The 14,281-nt window shown below is 44.1% G+C and overlaps 1 protein-coding gene across 1 annotated transcript; it reads left to right on the top strand.

Annotated features, from left to right (window-relative positions):
- The first annotated feature begins 6,287 nt into the window (after positions 1-6,287).
- On the top strand, positions 6,288-11,571 carry LOC121298464 (phosphoenolpyruvate carboxykinase, cytosolic [GTP]-like). Its single transcript, XM_041225589.1, has 10 exons — positions 6,288-6,456; positions 6,769-7,021; positions 7,606-7,787; positions 8,356-8,559; positions 8,698-8,885; positions 9,209-9,371; positions 9,520-9,744; positions 9,865-9,996; positions 10,206-10,301; positions 10,504-11,571. Exons 2-10 carry the CDS (start codon positions 6,798-6,800, stop codon positions 10,956-10,958), a joined length of 1,869 nt encoding a protein of 622 aa, XP_041081523.1. The 5' UTR covers positions 6,288-6,456; positions 6,769-6,797; the 3' UTR covers positions 10,959-11,571.
- Positions 11,572-14,281: the final 2,710 nt, after the last annotated feature.

Genomic DNA, 14,281 nt, shown 5'->3' with positions numbered 1-14,281 from the left:
TATATATATTATGTCTGTAAACTGCTATATATATATATATATATATATATATATCGGTATATATATATATATATATGATATCCAGGGTTCAAGTCCCTGTTCGGGCGGTGAGTGTTGTTTTAAAATAATAGTTATTGGGCTTAAATATATGAAATAATATTACCACTTCACCTCAGGCGACGCTAGCTCTCACAGAGGTTGCGCGGGCGGGGAGGGGGGTCCGAAAAGACACACATTTGCCCGTTTTCCCATTGGAAATAGGGATATTTTGAAATATCACTGTTCTGGTCACAAAAGCAAAGTCTGTGGGGAATAATAGCCATGTTCTATACTTTTGAGGCATAAGCGATTAGAAAATAACACTACCCAGGAACAAAAAAAAAAAAAATGTTACACAGTGCTATCAACGTGATTCCGGGTGCTGTGACATCCTCTATAGGCTTGTTTCACAGAGCGAGACTAGCACGAATCATGACTACCTAATGTTATTTTATGTAAATTAATCAAAGAATTTAGTACTAACCTGGGTCTATGAAACCAGTCGTTAATGTTATCGTGCACACTGCTTTAAGGTCTTGGTAAGGCTATTTCAAGGTAGTCATTAAACATGGCATTGTGTGCAAGACCACTGCTGAATTCTGGAATTCTTGGATTGCAGAATTCCATCAGGAATCGAGAGCAGCACTTTCTTGGTGGGTGGAAGCGCGTGTACATGATGTACACCCTAGTAGGTATTTCATTTATCACAAATATCATAGCTGTATAGCATAATTTATACCATGCATTCTAGAGACAAAATAATGTATTGATTAATCCATTATTGATCAGCGTGTCTTTTATTTGCCAACATTAATTGCTCAAGGACTATATTTTCGATTACCATTTTGTTGTATTTCAAGGCTTTTCATCAATAAAATTTGCTCAATGCATACATGCTATTCTATATTTGGTGGTTTCACATTCCCTGATTAGCACTAACCTTGTAGCACCTACTGTTATTTTAAGACTAGTGCAAATGGGGTCTGTGAAACCAGCCCCAAGCATAATAATCTGCACGTGCGTGTTTGGGGTTCTGTGAAGAGTCTGCACATGCGTTCTCAACACATGGGCTGTTGTCATTTATTACCAGAGCAGTCTTCTCTGCTGTAGCTTTCCAGCCCCGACTCTTCAAGAGCTCAGCAGAGGTTCATGCTGCTCTGCTCCAGGGTCCTGACACCCCGAGTCACTGCAGGACAGAATCCACTATTCACAAGATTAACATTTGCACAATACAATATAAGGTAAAGGCTGGATGCATTGCAGTGACAATAAACAGCATTTACACAAATGTAACATAGCATAAAGTTGTTGATGCAGAGTCACTTCCAAAAGAACCTCGTTTGTTTTATGTCTCATCTAAAACACGCAGCACAAGGAAGTTCAGTGACTTGCTCAGGGTCACACACAGTGAGTTAGTGGCTGGGCTGGGATTTGAATCGGGGACCTCGTAGTACATCTTAAGCCCCTTTCACGCTGACACTTCTACCCGGGTCCAGACCCGGGTCACAATCCCGCATAGCGTGAAACCACGTACCTGGGTTGTATCCGGGTTAACCAGGGTCCCAGCGACCCACCTCAGGATGTGGGTTGACACACTTTGACCCGGGTTGAGCAAGACAAAATGCTTGACAGCCGACGAAATAACAAACAGCCACGCCTGCATGAAGGTTTCACTTCCCCAAGGAACGTTATTGTTTATTATGTTTAGCCATATTTTTGTTGCCCGAGACACACCATGAGCCAGACTGCAGCAGGGATGAAACATTTGCTCCAATCAACATTTGGGCTGATGGTTCAATCCAGAAAAGCTTGGATGGAAGCGTCAGTAGGAAGCGCTGTGAGAGTCCATCCAGCGCCTCTGCAGAGGGGTGCTCAGGATCACTTCAATCAGCTGTGAGAGTCCATCCAGCGCCTCTGCAGAGGGGTGCTCAGGATCACTTCAATCAGCTGTGAGAGTCCATCCAGCGCCTCTGCAGAGGGGTGCTCAGGATCACTTCAATCAGCTGTGAGAATCCATCTAGCACCTCTGCCGTGGCATCCCAAGCTATTCTCTGCAGTGTTATCCCTGCAGCAAAGGAGACCCAAGACAAGGGCTGAGAATACGAGGCACCCGCGTTTCAAACACATTTACTCTCAGCGCCTCTCATGCCACAGCATCCCAGGCTGCTTTGCAATTAACTAATGAGCTTGTGGTTAAATCTGTTCCAGCTACGGAAGAGCACACTCAAACAGACAGGTCTGAAAAATCTGACTGGGATGGCTTTTCTGATATCGACTGGGACTGAATCCCACAGCAATGAGAAGCCCTGCTCCCTTTAGAAAGACCAGAATGCAAAATGCTTACTTCAGTATTACAGGACTGGACCAAGCTCAACTCAGTTTGAAGGGGGAAACTAAGTACTTGTAAAAATGTGTTGGAACCAAATTATCACAGAAACAACAAAAAAATCTGAGATCAACCAAGACATGTTATCCATTTTAGAAGCAATTCTGTAAATACTGTATACAGTTTGTTACATAGCATTCTGAAATTAACTTGTAGAACATTTAGCCTATACTAACTCCAAGCTTGTACCATTTTATTCTGAAAGTCTTACCCTGACTTTTAGGCAGCCAGCAGTAAAATGTAGCCAGTGTCAGGACATTCTTCTCAATGCTGTCAGCTAACCTTTCACAAATGTCGCAAATAACGTTGAATCAGCTAGGCTGGTCAGTAAAACATTGAATCCTTTTGTATGGAGAATCTCAGTAGCTAAGGCTCATGGTTCATCAACTGATTCAGATTTAGCTGTATTGAGTTTGCCCACTAATGATGATAAACAAACTACAAGTTAGGTGCCTGCTGATATGAAAAACAGTAAGTTTTGGCCCCCTACTGTATTCTGGATGAATGGCATCCCTTCTAAAGTGTCTCCATGTGAGCAGAAAGAAGTGTATAGTAACAATGTGTACAGATCCAGAACTATTGTACATGGTGCAGAAGTAACCCTGACACATAAATTAAAACATAATCCTCTTAAATTAACAAATTGTTAATTGTGCATGTAATATGTGCCAAAGCAAGTCATCAGTGACTGGGCTCAGACTTTGTCCGGCATGCAGTCATTTGGCTAAACACTGTAGAATCTTGTTTGAATGCAATGATTCTGTAGGTGTTTCTTTCTCTCATTTAAATGTAAACCCAAAAAGATATTAAGAGGATTGAATGCATGAGTTGTGAAAGGGTCACTTAGTAAAATGGGCGCATCTGGGAAAATTAGAATGTGAGGAAGGTGTCCCTACTAAGCGTGTACAAGTGTCTTGTAGGTACGAAGTCAAGGCCATGGAGACTCACACCTGCGATGCGAGACGATGGATTCGAGAGCCTTTTATATAAAATCATGCAGTAGAAGCTGGTATAGTTTGATACAAGTGGCCAGTTTTTAGGCAGTTTCTTATCAAGATGGGCTTGATTCCCAGAATTGAATGCTAAGTTTCTGCAGCACCCTTTTTAGCCTAAGAAAATGTTGTTAAATGTTGAAATAAGGTTTAATATGCTTGCTTTTACTATAAACTATGTGTGCATGTAAGACCATATGCTTAACACTGCCTGTTATAATAATATACATGAAATTGTTTCTCGTCAAGATAGGTTCGCATTTAAAATAGTTAGTAATCGTGTTCTATAGGGAGTAAACTGTCTAGTTTGACTCTGAGTTAAAAGATGATGCATCATAAAGAGATGTTGTTTGAAATATAAAATAAGCTTAAAAAGTAATTTTAAGAAAAAGAATAGAAGATGGGTTTTAAGAAAGTAAAAACTTTATAACTTGCTGTGAGCCTGTCTTGAAGTCGTGCCAGAAAGTGGAGGGATAGTTGGCATGAAGAGCGGAGTTCTCTTATCTAACAGCGTCAAGATTAGAGTGTCTTCTCACCATAGAAAAATTTGAAAATCCTTGATTTTCGCTGGAAATTGGAAAGCTAAGCGCACAACTAGAAAAATGGTTTTAGCTGGTTTTTGTGCAGCTGAAAAAAATAGGAGGTCATCCACAGTTCAGCTGAATTCGTGCTGTTAGGAAACTCATAGGACAGAGACATTACAATCTTACACTTAAATAAAAAACAAATAGATTATCCATGAAGAGAAACTCTATATTGGGAAAAACATAAGATGGAAGTTCCCTATAATATCTGTTAAGCACACGCCTGTAAAGAGAGAAGGAAAACTAATTTGAAGAATAGAATGACATGAGGGAATATATTATCAGACATTAATACATATAATCAATATAATCATATCTAATAGTGTTGTATATATTTCAGACAACACTCATATTGAAAATATTGTAACAAGCCCCTTTCTCCACGTGACCACCAAGTCACCTATTCACTGTTGTACAAAACACAGACATTCTATAGAAACAACAGGCTGAACCCACACCAGAACCCAAACAACAGGGACAAACAGCATGCTAAACACATGCCTATACCAAAGCAAAACGCTTAACACAGGGCTGGGGATCTCTAGAACCGGGTTCCAATGACCGCAGGCCAGCATATGAGATTCGTCCTGTTTTTGTGAGGGATAGTCTAGTAGATTGTCGGTTATACTTCAGTGCATACAGCTTACTGCGGTAAATGCAGTGCGTGCTTTAAAGGTAGTTTTTATTTTCTATCATATTTACGTCTTGCACGTTTAGCGGCTGTTATATGTTGACTTCAATCAACACCTCTGTTTCAATGGTATTCTTGTTCACAACAGTTCCAAGAGGCAGGAAACGTCATACGTGTACCGAATGACACGCGTACTCTGGAACGCAATGTCCTCGAGCCAAGGTCTAATTCTTTCACAAAAAGCGCTTGGCCACATCCATCTGAACGTCACAGATAATTAGCAATGACGCGTGTATTTGGATGGCTAGTTGAGCCCATTAGACGTTCTAAAGCTGTCTGTCATCTATTGTTTTTTTTGTTTGTTTGTTTGTTTGTTTTTTTAATAGAAGTTGCCTCCTACAATAACATATTTGCTAACAGTGTGTTCTAGCACAAGGTTTAATTATTATCAGTTACTGGAGGGCGGTATAATCTGCAACAAAAGAGAAAAATAGACGGACAAAGTTATGCAACAGTGTACATCCGCACCTGAACGTGTATTAATAAGTAAGCTCTTTAAAAGCACGTCCAGTTTTAAGCGGAGTGTTATATTCTTACACATTTCATGCTTATGTCCTCTTGTTTGTTAAATGGGATTTTAAAGATAGGATTCGCGATTCTAAATGTATTATATACATATTTAAGAGAGATCGCTGCGCTTGCGTTTAGTACGATTTTAGCATGCTTTACTACACCTTTCTTTGCCTTAAACATGAAGAGCTGACAGAGTGACATGTGAGACCACGTTAACTGTACGAAACAAGCCCTGCATTGCTTGGACGCATAGCTTCAATTCAAAGATAACAGCTGCTCGAAGCATAATTCAGATTTCTAAACTTCTAGTTAGAATATTGTATTGATGCATTGAGAGTTCTGTATCGAAGAATGGCTACTTGATTATTATTGATCATCTGAGTGAAAATGCAAGCACAATATTGCCCAAACTTTAATTTTTATTTCAAGCGTCTAGGCATGTTCTCTATGTGTGTTTTGTTTTTAAATGTATGGTAGATTATACATTGCGTCAAAGTTATTTTGCAGATATATTCAATCTCCTATTAGGTATAGTAATTATGAAAAAAGAGACCAATTCTAATTAATATAATTATATCTTTAAAGAAAGAATTTCGATTGAATATTAAAGTACATCGGGCCCCAGGTGACGTCAATGAGGGTGCAAGCGCAGATTGAAAATTGCAGATGTTCGCAGAATCCTGAATGTTTGCTCACGCGCCTCTGCCAAACCCCCAAAGTCACAAACCAATCAGAAGAGAGCAAGCTAGCACTGACTCTTGGCAAGAGTTCGATTGTCACGTGCGTAATGGACCGGCAGCCTTTCATCGAGCCTTTGGAAAGCAAGGAGCACACGCATGGCATCAGAAGAGTTAACCAGATCAAAGTGCAATAGATGTGAGCTGCGTAACAGACTGGACTTTTCATTTAACTTACTGGACAGGCGTCATAAACAAGTTGTTGTTTGAGTAATTTTCACGTAGACAGGTTAATTATTAAGTGATGTTTTTTTTGGTGGGGACTGAGTTCATGTATGGCACACCAGTCGACCCCCACACACCCCCTTTTGTTACAGCTGGCATAGGATGGACAACCGGCTTCTCAGTATTTAAAGAGGGACCTAGCTTCTTGGTAATCACAGCAAGAATAGCCCAGTAAACTATTCAAAAGCCAGCAAAATTTATCAGAGAAAAAGTGCTGCTCCAGGAATAAGCCGAGGCTTCAGGATCAACTTAGAAAAAAGGACAGAAAACGCAAAATAAGTCTATACGAGTAAGTGATGTATTTAGCGAGTGTATTATAGGTATATTTGCAGCATATCTGAAACTGTTTTGCAGCTGTCCACGATGGTGCTGTAATTTTATTGGGAGTTTTATTTAAAATGCCTCTTGTATTTTAACCCAGCTAATGAATGCAAATGTACGCTGCTACAAAATCATTAGCAACACATCTGTTACTAGAACTGTGAACTATGGCATGTCCAATCTGAAAACAATTCAAATGTAAAGGAATATTTGATTATGTGGGTAAAGATTAGACTCAGTTACCATCCTCTGCAATAGTGTTTCCCCTCTCTAATTACAGGTTGGGGCAGATCCTCACATCCCCACATCATGGCTCCTCAGCTGCAACCCAATCTAGTGTCCAGCATGCAAGTCCTGCAGGGAGAGCTGGGCGCGCTGAGCCCCGCTCTGAGGGACTTCATCGAGCAGAGTGCCTACCTGTGCCAGCCCGACAGCCTGCACATCTGCGACGGATCCGAGGAGGAGAGCAGGAGGGTACTAGCGCTGCTGGAGGAGCAAGGCATGATCAAGAAACTCACCAAATACGAGAACTGGTATGTGAACTGGTTAACTCCCCCGTATTGTGCGCGATCCTTCGGGCTGTAGTATCTCAACAAGATCTCTGGCCCAACTGGGGCTGAAGCGTTCATCCAGAGGAAAGTTTAGACTTGTTTTCAGAAAGCCAGTCAGTTTGCTAATGTAACTCATTTTTCAAAGCCAGTTTTTGTTGTTCTGGAACGGGTCTAACACCTCATTCATTAAACATAGATTAACGGCACAGGTTACTGTAGAGTGAATTTTGCCATGATGTCCAGTTTCAGTCAGTTTTTTTTTTTTTTTTTCTAAAATCTTGCTCAGTACAATGCTGCTTCTTGTAAGTATTGCTTCATTGTCATTTATTAGGAATATGTTGATGCATGCTGTTTCTGCATTTTGTAAAACAGGGCTATCCAACCAAACTTGAGGTTGTTTAACTATCGATATAATATATATATATATATATATATATTATATATATATATATCGCATTATAGCTTTATTAAGAAAATTAATGAATACTGTATTTAACGTATTTAATGAATCAAACCCCTGCCACACGCATCTCTCCTGATCGTAATGCTCTGCGCTCTGCTTTCAGCTGGCTTGCCCGCACAGACCCCCGGGATGTGGCTCGAGTGGAAAGCAAGACGGTGATCGTGACGCAGGAGCAGAGGGACACCGTCCCCACGCCCACCAGCGGCACCAGCCAGCTCGGACGTTGGATGTCGGAGGAAGAGTTTGAGAAAGCCAAAAATCTCAGATTCCCCGGCTGCATGAAAGGTATGGGAACTGTGCATGGCTGTTTCCACCCTTGTACAGTTTACCACGGTATTTCAGCACGGCAGTTTTACCATGTTTTCAATAATGTGCTTTACCATACCTGCCCATAGCTGTTCTTTACAGTGCTTGCCTATGTGTTACCTCGCTTTCACTGTGCTTTACTACACTTGGCTGTGTTTTTACTATGAGACACTTTTATAAGGCAAAACTATGTATGCCAATGTGCAACTGAAGGAAGAAAGAAACACCAATTAACTTTGCAAAGTTTAAGCAATAATTTTAAGATCACTCAAGGGTATCTGAATTATAGAGCCCTATTCACAAAAATGTTAAAGCGTTTCACACATATACCACTATCCAGGATAACAGAAACGTTGAGCAGTGTACAGTGCCCTAGCAGCAGCCAGTCTAATAACTAACAAACAGGAACCACTGAACAGGTTCCAATGCAGTCGATTGTAGAGTGATTCATCTTTATAATATGAACAGCCTTTAAGAGCGTTGCTCAGATGAAGTCAAACACATTCTTCTTGTGGTCTGATGTGCTTTGCCTGCTGCGTGTCCACAGGGCGCACCATGTACATCATCCCCTACAGCATGGGCCCCGTGGGGTCCGCCCTGTCGAAGATCGGGGTGCAGCTGACGGACTCCCCCTACGTGGTGGCCAGCATGCGTGTGATGACCAGGATGGGATCGGCTGTGCTGGAGACCCTGGAGAGTGAAGACTTCGTCAGGTGCCTCCACTCAGTGGGGTGTCCCCTGCCTCTCAAGAGTGAGTCAACCTCCAAGTGCTTGGTTGGGTTATACTGTGATAATAATTAAAATCCCAGAGAGGTGACTGTTCAGACGCAAGAAAAGTACCCTGCCGTTTCATCTAACTTCTTAAAAACGATTTCTTCCCCTCCTGTAGAGTCGCTGGTGAATAACTGGCCCTGTAACCCCGAGCTCACCCTGGTGGCTCACATCCCGGACAAGCGGCAGATCGTCTCCTTCGGCAGCGGCTACGGAGGCAACTCCCTGCTGGGCAAGAAGTGCTTCGCTCTGAGGATCGCCTCCCGCATCGCCAAGGAGGAGGGCTGGCTAGCCGAGCACATGCTGGTGAGGGACACTGCCTGGCTTGCTGTCTCAAACAGAAGCTGTGGGAGAACAGCAGGAGCTCAAATAGAAACGCGAGGGTTGTTGTTGCATGCATCAGAACTGCATCCTACTGTAAGTTTCAGGCGGGGCTTTGGAAATTTTAAGCAGTACGTTTCCTTTGGGATTATCAAGCAAATTTTAATGGTTCCCCACTCAACTGGATTTAACAGGGTTAACAGAAACTTGCACTAAAGGGGAGCTAGTTGACATGTGGAAGTCTAGTGTGAAATGACGGAGCCACATCTTTAGATATCCTTAACGAGGGCTTTATCTCCACTGACCAGATCCTGGGCATCACCAATCCCGAGGGCCGGAAGAAGTACATCGCTGCTGCGTTCCCGAGCGCCTGTGGAAAGACCAACCTGGCCATGATGAACCCCTCCCTGCCGGGCTGGAAGGTGGAATGCGTGGGAGACGACATCGCGTGGATGAAGTTCGATGAAGAAGGTAAGAGACCCATCTTGGGCTTTCATCTCAAAGCCTGGACATTATAAACAGAGGCTTGTTACGCAAATAAAGAATCTGCTTTAAGAGAACACTTTTTAAGCAATGACAAGGGCTGGTTTTCACAGCTGGAACTGTCCTGTTCCCATAGGTAACCTGAGAGCCATCAATCCAGAGAACGGCTTTTTTGGAGTGGCCCCTGGAACGTCAGTGAAGACCAACCCCAATGCCATGAAGACCATCATGAAGAACACCATCTTCACCAACGTGGCGGAGACCAGCAACGGCGGTGTGTGCTGGGAGGGCATCGACGAGCCCCTGCCCGAGGGAGTCTCCGTGACCTCCTGGAAGAACCAGCCCTGGAGCCCGGAGAGCGGTAAGGGAGAGCTGCTCGCTGCTTTAACCACCCCAGATACTTTCACTGGACCTGTTTCTTCACTCTGCATACCGTCCTGTTTATTAACTGCATTACAACCCCCCCCTCTGAATGTTACAGAGGAGCCCTGTGCCCACCCCAATTCCCGCTTCTGCACCCCGGCCAGCCAGTGCCCGATTATCGACCCCGAGTGGGAATCTCCAGAGGGGGTACCCATCGAGGCCATCATCTTCGGAGGGCGCAGACCGCAAGGTAAAAGCAATTGCAGTCCATTTATTTATTAATGTAGGTTTCAGGTTTCGACACCCAGCATTATGTGGTTCTGGTTGTGCTGAAGGGGAAAGCTAACCCCTTGTGCTCATTTTAAAACACACAGAGACAGTAATTGAATTGCAGCAGCGTGTAGAATCAGTACATTAAGAGGACCCTAGTGTGAATTGCACGTCTTCTCTTGGTTGCAGGCGTGCCTCTGGTTTACGAAGCCTTCAGCTGGCAGCACGGCGTGTTCATTGGCGCAGCGATGAGATCAGAGGCTACGGCAGCAGCAGAGCACAATGGTGAGATAAGGGAATGAACAGGACTAGAAACGTAAAGGAAGCACTGGACAGCTTGAAAGAGCTTGAGCAGATAAACATTTTTCTTTTGATAAATACATAAATCTAAAATGTTTGGGGCAGCATTTAAACACAACAGTTTCAGATTTTCTAGAGTCCACGTTTCTAAGACTATAAGACTCACCCAGTTACTGTTCGTTCGCAGGCAAGGCCATCATGCACGACCCCTTCGCCATGAGGCCATTCTTCGGCTACAACTTCGGCAAATATCTGGCGCACTGGCTGAGCATGGAGCACCGGCCCCAGGCCAAGCTGCCCAAGTTCTTCCACATCAACTGGTTCCGTAAGGACGAGCAGGGCCGCTTCCTGTGGCCGGGCTTCGGGGAGAACGTGCGCGTCCTGGAGTGGATGTTCAAGCGCGTTGATGGCGAGGCCGAGGTTGTCCCCTCCGCCATTGGCTACCTTCCCGCCGAGGGAGCCCTCAACGTCCAGGGGCTGGGCTCCGTCAACCTGAAGGAGCTCTTCGGCATCTCCAGAGACTTCTGGGAGCAGGAGGCCCGCGAGATCCGGAGGTACTTCGAGGAGCAGGTCAACGACGACCTCCCCTTCGAAATCGAGGTCCAGCTTCACCACCTGGAGCAGAGGATACAGCAGCTCTGAGGAGCCGTCAAACACAACAACTACCGAACCTCAACCAACAAACAGGGCATGGCATAACCAGCTCAGCAAAAAGCAACTGACAAAGGAATGCTGCACGACAGCCTGCACAATGCAGTGGAAACTGGTATAGGCATTAATTGTATGTTTTGATGTGCTCTACAGTGTTTAGCGTATAGTGATTACGTATGCCCTGACCTTAATCTAGATTGCACAATCACGTGCACAGTCAGGGGTGTATTGAATCCATGTTTTGTTAGCCATCATTTAATGTATGATGTATTCGTATTAGAAAGTGTTCATGTTTATTTAGAAAAGGTGAGGGAGCTGCTTTGATTGTGTCTCTTAAGTTATTGTCGTACAGGTTTTTAGTTGACAGACCATTTTTAAAGTAACACATCTCTACTTCAACTCACCTGCAATGCAATCTTTGGATATGAATCTTACCAGAAGATTTTCTGTCTACTGATCTTTTTTGTGGGACTCGGGTTAACTGTCCTAGAAATGTGAATTTATTTTTATATACTGTTGTGTAATCCTTGTTTAAACTCTAATTCTTTGTATTTATAAAAAGCATCTAGAGGAATCTAAATAAATTATTTGTTTTATTTATAAATATTTGTGTTTGCATTTTTTTTCTTTAAAAAGTACAACAATTTATGACATACACGACCAGAAATAACGTGATGATGTTTAGAATTGCAGTATTCTTGGACAGATTTGGAAACTGTTTAAACTGAAATCCATATTGAGATGCATCCTCTCTAGTGCTTTATCATACACTGAAATACCACAAAGACCTATACAGAGAACAACACTCAACAATATACATTCGCACAGCACCTTTCATGCAGACCGACTTCCGAACACAAGAAATGTTACGAAAGAGAGGAGGCTGTTCGACCCATCTACGCATGTCCGGCTGATCTCAAAACTTGTCAAGTTGGATCTTAAAGGATCCCAGTGATTCTGTCAACAACATGACTAGGTAACCCATTCCACCCCCTCACCTCTCTCTGTGTGAAGAAGAGTATCCTTCAGCAACATGACTAGGTAACCCATTCCATCCCCTCATCTCTCTCTGTGTGAAGAAGAGTCTCCTTCAGCAACATGACTAGGTAACCCATTCCACCCCCTCACCACTCTCTGTGTGAAGAGTCTCCTTCAACAACATGACTAGGTAACCCATTCCATCCCCTCACCGCTCTCTGTGTGAAGAAGAGTCTCCTTCAGCAACATGACTAGATAACCCATTCCATCCCCTCACCACTCTCTGTGTGAAGAAGAGTCTCCTTCAGCAACATGACTAGGTAACCCATTCCATCCCCTCACCACTCTCTGTGTGAAGAAGAGTCTCCTTCAGCAACATGACTAGGTAACCCTTTCCACCCCCTCACCACTCTCTGTGTGAAGAAGAGTCTCCTTCAACAACATGACTAGGTAACCCATTCCATCCCCTCACCACTCTCTGTGTGAAGAGTCTCCTTCAACAACATGACTAGGTAACCCATTCCATCCCCTCACCACTCTCTGTGTGAAGAAGAGTCTCCTTCAACAACATGACTAGGTAACCCATTCCATCCCCTCACCACTCTCTGTGTGAAGAAGAGTCTCCTTCAACAACATGACTAGGTAACCCATTCCATCCCCTCACCACTCTCTGTGTGAAGAAGAGTCTCCTTCAACAACATGACTAGGTAACCCATTCCATCCCCTCACCACTCTCTGTGTGAAGAAGAGTCTCCTTCAGCAACATGACTAGGTAACCCATTCCATCCCCTCACCACTCTCTGTGTGAAGAAGAGTCTCCTTCAACAACATGACTAGGTAGCCCATTCCATCCCCTCACCACTCTCTGTGTGAAGAAGAGTCTCCTTCAACAACATGACTAGGCAGCCCATTCCATCCCCTCACCACTCTCTGTGTGAAGAAGAGTCTCCTTCAACAACATGACTAGGTAACCCATTCCATCCCCTCACCACTCTCTGTGTGAAGAAGAGTCTCCTTCAACAACATGACTAGGTAACCCATTCCATCCCCTCACCACTCTCTGTGTGAAGAAGAGTCTCCTTCAGCAACATGACTAGGTAACCCATTCCATCCCCTCACCGCTCTCTGTGTGAAGAAGAGTCTCCTTCAACAACATGACTAGGTAACCCATTCCATCCCCTCACCACTCTCTGTGTGAAGAAGAGTCTCCTTCAGCAACATGACTAGGTAACCCATTCCATCCCCTCACCACTCTCTGTGTGAAGAAGAGTCTCCTTCAGCAACATGACTAGGTAACCCATTCCATCCCCTCACCACTCTCTGTGTGAAGAAGAGTCTCCTTCAGCAACATGACTAGGTAACCCATTCCATCCCCTCACCACTCTCTGTGTGAAGAAGAGTCTCCTTCAGCAACATGACTAGGTAACCCATTCCATCCCCTCACCACTCTCTGTGTGAAGAAGAGTCTCCTTCAACAACATGACTAGGCAGCCCATTCCACCCCCTCACCACTCTCTGTGTGAAGAAGAGTCTCCTTCAACAACATGACTAGGCAGCCCATTCCATCCCCTCACCACTCTCTGTGTGAAGAAGAGTCTCCTTCAGCAACATGACTAGGTAACCCATTCCATCCCCTCACCACTCTCTGTGTGAAGAAGAGTCTCCTTCAACAACATGACTAGGTAACCCATTCCATCCCCTCACCACTCTCTGTGTGAAGAAGAGTCTCCTTCAGCAACATGACTAGGTAACCCATTCCATCCCCTCACCACTCTCTGTGTGAAGAAGAGTCTCCTTCAACAACATGACTAGGTAACCCATTCCATCCCCTCACCACTCTCTGTGTGAAGAAGAGTCTCCTTCAACAACATGACTAGGTAACCCATTCCATCCCCTCACCACTCTCTGTGTGAAGAAGAGTCTCCTTCAACAACATGACTAGGTAACCCATTCCATCCCCTCACCACTCTCTGTGTGAAGAAGAGTCTCCTTCAGCAACATGACTAGGTAACCCATTCCATCCCCTCACCTCTCTCTGTGTGAAGAAGAGTCTCCTTCAACAACATGACTAGGCAGCCCATTCCATCCCCTCACCACTCTCTGTGTGAAGAAGAGTCTCCTTCAGCAACATGACTAGGTAACCCATTCCATCCCCTCACCACTCTCTGTGTGAAGAAGAGTCTCCTTCAACAACATGACTAGGTAACCCATTCCATCCCCTCACCACTCTCTGTGTGAAGAAGAGTCTCCTTCAGCAACATGACTAGGTAACCCATTCCATCCCCTCACCGCTCTCTGTGTGAAGAAGAGTCTCCTTCAGCAACATGACTAGGTAA

The sequence above is a fragment of the Polyodon spathula genome, chromosome 23 (genome assembly GCF_017654505.1).
Source record: "Polyodon spathula isolate WHYD16114869_AA chromosome 23, ASM1765450v1, whole genome shotgun sequence".
Lineage (NCBI taxonomy): Eukaryota > Metazoa > Chordata > Actinopteri > Acipenseriformes > Polyodontidae > Polyodon > Polyodon spathula.
Note: the sequence above shows the minus strand (reverse complement) of the source record. Positions and strands in the feature narration are given on the sequence as shown.

What these genes read in the sequence shown, in the direction of transcription:
- LOC121298464 (XM_041225589.1), top strand. Translation starts at nt 6,798, where the DNA reads ATGGCTCCTCAGCTGCAACCCAATCTAGTGTCCAGCATGCAAGTCCTG. An exon ending in ATTCCCCGGCTGCATGAAAG is followed by an intron (nt 7,788 to 8,355) that starts GTATGGGAACTG and finishes GCGTGTCCACAG; the next exon opens with GGCGCACCATGTACATCATC. An exon ending in CGGAGGGCGCAGACCGCAAG is followed by an intron (nt 9,997 to 10,205) that starts GTAAAAGCAATT and finishes TCTTGGTTGCAG; the next exon opens with GCGTGCCTCTGGTTTACGAA.